Source organism: Mycetomoellerius zeteki, unplaced genomic scaffold (assembly GCF_001594055.1).
Source record: "Mycetomoellerius zeteki isolate Tzet28-1 unplaced genomic scaffold, Tzet1.0 scaffold245, whole genome shotgun sequence".
NCBI classification, from domain to species: domain Eukaryota; kingdom Metazoa; phylum Arthropoda; class Insecta; order Hymenoptera; family Formicidae; genus Mycetomoellerius; species Mycetomoellerius zeteki.
In genome coordinates this window covers 404,594-412,990 of record NW_017257222.1, presented here as the reverse complement: position 1 = coordinate 412,990, position 8,397 = coordinate 404,594, and the positions used below count along the sequence as shown (strand labels likewise).

Genomic DNA, 8,397 nt, shown 5'->3' with positions numbered 1-8,397 from the left:
CAGCCAATCTTTTTTTTCAGTGTATGACTATTTGAATTTTAAATCTTCTGTACCTATAATTACACGGTTAAATAAAAAATTATTCTTTTTTTCTCTTTGAAGTGTTATATTCAATCATACGCTACATTATTATTTGTAATAAATTAATATATACTTAGAATCAAAATTATAATATTAATATACTGAAAGACTTAATTCTTAACATAGACATTTACGGAGTGTGATTATTAAAAATAAAGATATGTATTCCCATCACAAAAAATAATCATTGATTGTTCACTGAATACTTCATTTTGGTCAGCTTATACGTTGACGAATTACAAGTAACAAGTTATTTTCTAATCCTGCTGTATAATTATATTTAAAGTTTAAAATTCAAACAACCATAACTTGATAAAAATAAATCATACAATCACATCTAAAACAATCATTTAAAAGTATTTGAATTGTACTTTTATATGCCGTAGACTTTATTATTAAAAACAAAATTTTGTTTTTGTCATTAAAAAATGTTAGAAACGACCAAATATATATAATAATTTTTTTACTCATTTCATCTTAATTTACTGAAAATCTATGTAAATTTTACCAATGGCAGTGTGGCATTGTGTTCAACGCGAGAAAATCTTTGGAACCTGTACTATGGCACTTTGGAGAGAAAAAAAGTAATTTTTTTGTTGAACAGAATAATTTATAATTATGTAATAATTTAGAAATTTAGATATATTTAATTTAACAGGCTCATATTTGTATATAAACATTATCGTATATCTAATAACTCATTTTTGATGGGTGGGAAAAAGGTTTTACACACAAAATAAAACACAAAGTCTATCTTTGTAGATTTTATTACACAAAAACTATGTATGTATGTTATAAATAAAGTATATACACTGTTTAATTAAAAAATATAAATCGCGATTAGTACATTTGTCGCATTTGTCAGTAATTTGTTATATATCCAATGCGTCCAGCTGTAAATTATAAATTCGCAGGATTCATATATTCGCGCGTAATCTCATTTTTCTCATTGCGTAAATTGGTAATATGTTTTGTCAGCAGATGTCACTATAGTATTCGATTTCTAAATGACAACAGTTGGAATGATAGATTTCCATTTGCTTTAAAAATTTAAATAAAATATTATTTATATATGTGTGTGTGTGTGTGTATAACAGTTAATAAATTCATTGTAATTAAAATAAAATTATTGGGGAAGTATAGACATAGGGATTTTTGTCATACAAAATAGAATGAGTTGAGAAAACGCATAATTAAATTTAAAATATATATATGTTATTATAATATAATAGTATTTTATAATTTTGTAACATAATCACATTGTATTTTAAATACGTCACTATAGTTTTTTATTATAAATTAATATACATTTTATTAGAATTATTTCTCATGCCATGAAAAATATCTATGATATTGATAATTGATTCTTACGTTTATATAGAAAGAATAGAAACGCTATTATATGTAGTACATATATGTAATAATCTTTATTAAAAGTGGTGTGTGTGTATTAGTTATAAGTGTAGTTCTCTTTATTAGTCGACTTAAGCAAAGACGGAAATTTCCTTCGAAGTTGAAATAGCTGCAATGTCAATACCATAGTACGTTGAAAAAGTTTTGAGGGATCAGCTTTTTTTTCAACAATTAGAATTACATACATATCTTTTACTATCAATTTCTACTACTAATTACCATAATATTAAATTATATTAAAATATGTGCGCTAAATTAATATTGACTATCGACTTTCCTCCGTTAAAATCGCGGAAAGAATCTGCGAAGTAATCAAGTTAATTTGCTTGCCACATCAACAGATATTTAGAAAGTTTTAATTCTTTTAAATTTCGCCAAATGAATACACATTTTCGTCGCAATAGTCTAATTTATTGCACTCGCGCGCGCCGTTGATTCCAGATTTCCTTTTTTCTACCAGAGTTGAAACTGTGTCTTCTAGCATATTCATACTTTGTCTATAAAAGATTACATAAGATAGTAATTGTATGTGTACATATAAAAAAGTTTTCTTTTTAATATTACCTTTTGTGCCATAACAGTTCGAGAGCAAATATAATTACGCTAAATAGCGCTCCGTAGCCCATTGTGATTATCGCAAAATAGCATTCCGTAAAACCGATGGTGATGAAGCCAGTCTGACTCGAGCAAGTCGGTTTTTTTATGTATATGCGATACTCGTCGCGATACATGAGCCCATATTCTCGCAATTTCAAAGCTCTGAAAATACTTTTCTCGAGTACTATAATACTAATGCAATTTATTTGACATTTTATACAAACGCAACACAATCTTCTTTAAGCTTATTTTTTTACACAAAATTACTCTTGAAGACGATTGAAAAATTAACATTTAAAAAATGATAAATATCATATATAAAACAATTTTTTGGACTTTGATAATTAATTCTATATTAATTATATAAATTTTGACAATAGTACAAATTTTGTTAAAAATGTATTATGTAATGCAAATGGAATGATATTTTGTGTGTCATCCTGTATTTCACAAACTGTATATGCCTTCATCTTCGACCAATTCCGACTCGTGGTACTACTTATGATTAGCAGAATTTTATCGAAATACAGAATTTGCTCATACAGTTAAAAAAGCTACATATATTCCACGAGTATAATTTTAATGAGATAACTAAATAGTATGACATTTTTTTTCGTGCGCTATGTTATACATATATTAATTCTTAATATGCATTATAGTAGAGACTACTGTATAAACTTGAAGCAAAGCACGCGTTTTTTGACAAAAATTCTTATGTTAAACTTTAATTTGTTCGAATTAATAAAATTTTGTATCCGAAAGTGCTACATGTATATGAAAAATCAACGTCAACTTACCCATTTTTTATTATCTCCAAATAAGGCGATTTTTTCGCAATTGCAATAACCGGATATATCTCATTCAAATAATCGATCTCAGTTAGGCCACATTTCTCTTCTTCCTGGTATGTGTGCTGTATAATTGTATACATCGGACTTCGTATACCATGAAATGCAAAAGGTTCATTTCTTATGCGGCGTACTCCTTCTTCGAGACTCATCCAGTTCGATTTGCGCCCTTTCGGTTCAACCTTCTGCTGCACAATCGCTTTTCTGACGGGGTCTTGTAAAGCCTATATTCCAATAAAAAGAAAATAATTTTTGTCAATATAATCATTTGTTGTATAATTTTTGTTTTAAAACAATTACCTTGAAATAAAGTCGATTAAATACTATATCTTGTACTCCTAAATTTAACGGACTATGCAAGAGATCGGAAAGGGTTTTGATTGAGTCCGTGGTAGATTGCAAGAGAGCCACTATATTCGCCGTGTAAGCTGCATAAAGGCTCAGCGAGGTTAGTAATAACATAAGAGTGATGATTCGAGATGGGATTCTGTATGGCTCATATGAATATCCTACAAATATACGAAAGCAATAAAATTTCTCTATTTTTAGCTTTCATAAATACTTTGAATACATTATTATTTTTTAAAGCAGTATTACGTAACTTTTCTTAAAAAAAGGGCTATTTTCAGATATACACAGATATATATATATATATATATACTTATTTAATTTTAAATTTTATCTCATCAGTAAAGAAATAAAAAATCAAGATTATTTATAAAAAATCAATACTTTACAAATATATCATACATTTATGTAATATAAATTACATTTTTAAATATTAAATTCTTAAAGATATTTTAAAATGCATTTTAAATTTGCATACATAATTTTATATTTTTAGCTGTGAGCCAACGGATTGCAGGTTGCGTATCATTTAAAATAACTCTTTCGATGTAAATTTGAATCCTTATATTCCTCTTGTCTAGATTTTTAATTGCATAATCACGTGATCATCAATAAAAAGAAGAGTGAAAAATTAAAGAAAATATTAAAGATTTCATTTCGCTCATCAAAATGAGAGTGGAAATTGAGGAGAGATTCCAGAATATGTACATATAAATTCTAATAATTCTAAAATAAAAAGCTTCTACTGTATTTTACAAGTTTATTTTTTGATTTTAATTGTGTTTACATATTCGAGCAAGAAAATTATATTACATTGAATATTTTTATTTACAAGTTAAGATTTATAAAAGCTTTTACATTAGATTATACCTTGTTGTGCAAATGCACCTAAAAGGAAGAGAAGATTATCAGTAATTGTTGATTCGCTAATATTTAATCGAGTCCAGTAAGCTGCCGATTTTTTCGAAGTACCTCGATAGTGTTCCCATTTCATAGACATGTATAACAAGCAAAAGACGAGAACAAGGTATATGGCGATTGCTATCCAGACATTTTTTTGAAAGGGTAAGGTGAAGATGTTTTTTATGGTCGACAATAACGGTCGTCGGAACACGAAACTCAAACTGCACAAAATTTATGTGTTACGTCAATTAGTATTAGACATGTATGTTATATGTATTAGATTTTGACATATAATAATACTAAGAAATAATAATAAAGATATGATAGGAAACATAAAAAAACATTAAAAAAAATAGAAATGCGATAGAAAAAATATTAAGTTATAATGCTAATAATATTATTAATAAATTACATATTAATTTTGATATAAAATCTGAATTTATATAGATCCATTTAATTCAGATGATTTGCTAATTAAATAGATATAAATATGAAAAATTTTTCGTTGTAATTGAAGCTTAAGATATGTAGATAATCTATTGCAATAAATATACATAGCTACACTGAAAAAAATATATAAAATTTTAATAAATATTTGTTTGAATAATCAGGTAACATAATATAGCAATCAAAGTTTTGACTAATTAAATTATAAATGCTATTTTACCCAGTACGTGTGTATAATTGAATGTATTCTAATACATGAATGCGATTCGCTAGCATATACACAGAAGTGCCGCCAATGTCGATTTCATGTCGCTGCAGCATCCCGACCATCCCGTCCCAGGATCCATTATTACTGCGTCCCCAGTTGTTGGAAATGTTGAAACTTATTCTATAAAATGGAAGAACATAAAATTGCGATGTATCAGTTTTCTAGATTTATGTCTCATTGTTTTACACAAAGAATTATTCGATTCTCATGGTCACAAATTATTTCATATATCCTTTAAAAAGTGTAGAAACGTTTTTAAAGAAGACAAGTTAAACAATTGTAACGAGATATTTTCTCGTGTTCGAAGTTCGATAATGTTAGATCCTACATTTTATTTTTGCTGATAAAGCGCATGACTTATATAATTAAACGACTTCATTCGTGCGCTAATTATAATCTGAACGAAAACGATTTTGTCATATATTGTATAATTGTCTGATCGCTCTAAGTTAATTGATTAATAATCAATAATAATGTTTTTATAATAGTTTTATTATCATTTTAAGGTTTGCATCTAGAATAGTTAGATTTGTAAAGTAATTGACAAACCGGTTTTTTATTCTTCTAAAATTTTCTTCATAAGCATTTTAACGATACCAGTATATTTTACCGCTAAAGGTAAAACTTACGTTGCGTTCATCCGGTTTACTAAATGAAGTACCCAGATATAATTAACCTTTGTCATAGGATCTATTGCACTATATTTAAAATCAGTCAAATGATTGATCGTGTCAGGATCTGTCATCTGAAAAGATGAAAAATGTATTTCTACACTGAAAAAAAAGATTGACTGCTGCAGCAAATTAGATGGTAAAATATGGCATAGCATTTTTAATTGGTTGCAGCAGTCAATTTTTGGTTGTGTTAGTCTATCGAAATCCTATACTGACATTGCAGATAGGCTAAAGCAACCAAAAATTGGCTGCTGTCAGCCAATTAAAAATACTATGCCATATTTTACCATCTAATTTGCTGCAGCAGCCAATCTTTTTTTCAGTGTATATGCAAAGAGTTTTAAATATCTAAAACTAAATACCTAAGTTAAATTGTGGCGTTATTTTTTTTATTTTGTGATAAAATAATAGTAGGGAACACTATTATTAAATGTTTATATTATAAATGAAGTATATTTGATCATATATCGTTGATATGATAAGTACGTTTCATTGCATAGTAAGTGAATACGTGTTCAAAGTACCACGAGACAGGACTTAAGATGTGACTGCTGAAGATTCCTTCTCCTTGCCGAAGCCACGTCGAAAGTACTCATTTGTAAACCGTTGTTGATCGTCCAGTTTCCGCGATTTTCCCATATTACTGCTCGTTGTGAACTCGGTCGGTATATAGATGTCAGTTGAAGAAAATCACCATCGAATCTTCGAGCGAGTACCACGTCACTGTCAGGATAGACAGCTAAATCTTCAAAGACCTCTAAGTTATCATATGTGGAAGTTATATTGGCGTTATCGATCATCGTTCTTCGATCCTGAAGGAGCAGCCACTTCATCGGGGCGATAAACATTCCCTTCGAATGCGCCTATCGCGTAATTCAGATGAATAATTAATTGATTTAAACCGATGATGAAAGAATTCCCTATAATTAACTCATATATCAGTCCATGAACATTAATGACTTCTTTTTTACTGACAATGGATCGTAATGTTGGATTGTGCAATCATGATTAAACGTTGCAGTTTTTAAAGGGGCCAGAATTATTGATATAAATTATTACGAGTACGTAGAAATATTGGTAAAACTTTTGTTGTTTTTTAAACGAGGTGCTGGGGTTTTCACAGAAATTGTGTATTATATTTGTGCTCGCATCTTACTTGCAACAGATGTTTGATACCTACCTGTCGTAAAATTTTTATAGCGTAATCACAGTTCAGATCCAGCATATACAGATTCCGATGTTCCAAATTGTTATAAATTCTTTCTTCAAGATCATCGACAAAATTATGAATGTCATGTGTCAAATGATGATTCGACATTTTCCTTGATAATTTAATTGTATCATCTGAGAAAAAGGAAAGAGTATAGAGTCAATTAAAATTCTTTAGACATTTTTGTACGTCCGGAAAAAAATGTTATATATTTATATAGACGTATTTTATATATAATTATATAATTATATATAAAATATGTTAATTTTTTATATAATTATATATAATTTTATATAATTATTATATGTGAAACATTTTTTCCCGGGCGCCTTCTTATATAAAATAAAATCGTCATAATTTAGAGCGATGTAATGATATATTCTATACCAAAATTAACAAAGTTCATAGTAATATGATAGTTTATATCACGTTATAAAATCAAATTAAAAAATCTCTCTCTTTCTCCATATTTACTTCAAAATTTATGATTAGTTTTATTCATTTATTCATTTAATCGTCATATTTTCAACAGTCTTGAAACGTAAGTTATAAATTCGAAAATCTTGCCATAGCTGATGCACGTATGTAGAGATATCCTCGACGGCGAAAATAAAATGGGCGTCGCATCGATGATAAATTGTAGAATCACGTCGTCGATCCGACGAGAGGATGTAGTGTCGAGCGACACTGCAAGGATGCATAGAACGGTGAAAAACATTCCAATCGCTTTTGTATTCGCTAAGCGATTGCAAATAGATCCCTTCAGAATTGTCGACAGTATCGATTATATATTCGTGCACCGTAATCTTTTTGCGTATATAGCCGGGTTGGGATATTCCCATGCATAAGAAAATCGCTTATGAATCCAAAAAAATAAAAACGTAATAAAGGGAAATAGGTACAATAAGTCGATTATTGTCGCACATAAAATATTTAACGTTCGTGACGGACGCTACATTGATGTGGTATGTAGCTCGCAAAAAAAGGATGCAATGAAGAGGCAATCGGTGTAATGAGTGGAATATTACAGTACGTGAAATATTTAGCATTCGTGACGGACGCTACGTTGATACAATGTATAGCTCGCGGATGATTTCCTCTAATGTAGCTTCGAAACATGTGGTTTTAGGATTCATCAGCTTTCATCGTTCTCACGATTCGACAGTGTAATTATTGAAAGCACAATTTGAGTAATGACAGTGCAAGAAATCCCGATGCAAGAAACTCAGAGTCTCTGCATTATATTTTGTGTGTGAAAAACCGCAGCTGAGATTTCACGTACTCTACTATCACACAATATAATTTTTATGACATTCTTCTTACATTTCTGCGTATTCTACCGATGAAATTTTTCTTGCCTACCACGACATAAACAATTTTTATTATTAATATTGTTATACAAGCAATTTTAGTATAATAAAAGTGGAAATAGTGTTTAATTTTAAATATTGACACATCGAATCTGTTTATGACACGTGTAATTTTATTTTAGAAACAGCAAGATTTGCATTAGTATATTTTCTTTATTATATCTTTATATATATATCTACACTGAAAAAAAAGATTGGCTGCTGCAGCAAATTAGATGGTAAAATATGGCATAGCATT

At 28.9% G+C, this 8,397-nt stretch overlaps 1 protein-coding gene across 1 annotated transcript in view; it reads right to left on the bottom strand.

The window, feature by feature from the left end:
* LOC108723563 (protein PTHB1) overlaps positions 1-6,897 on the bottom strand; it is a 27,603-nt gene extending 20,706 nt beyond the window's left edge. The window contains exons 1-9 of the mRNA XM_018449405.1: positions 6,760-6,897; positions 6,104-6,442; positions 5,535-5,650; positions 4,858-5,025; positions 4,158-4,411; positions 3,240-3,448; positions 2,889-3,163; positions 2,059-2,253; positions 1,881-1,991 (exon numbers count right to left, since the gene is read on the bottom strand). Coding sequence (XP_018304907.1) covers positions 1,881-1,991; positions 2,059-2,253; positions 2,889-3,163; positions 3,240-3,448; positions 4,158-4,411; positions 4,858-5,025; positions 5,535-5,650; positions 6,104-6,442; positions 6,760-6,897 — 1,805 coding nt within the window. The remainder of the gene's footprint in view (positions 1-1,880; positions 1,992-2,058; positions 2,254-2,888; positions 3,164-3,239; positions 3,449-4,157; positions 4,412-4,857; positions 5,026-5,534; positions 5,651-6,103; positions 6,443-6,759) is intronic.
* Between the last annotated feature and the right edge of the window lie 1,500 nt (positions 6,898-8,397).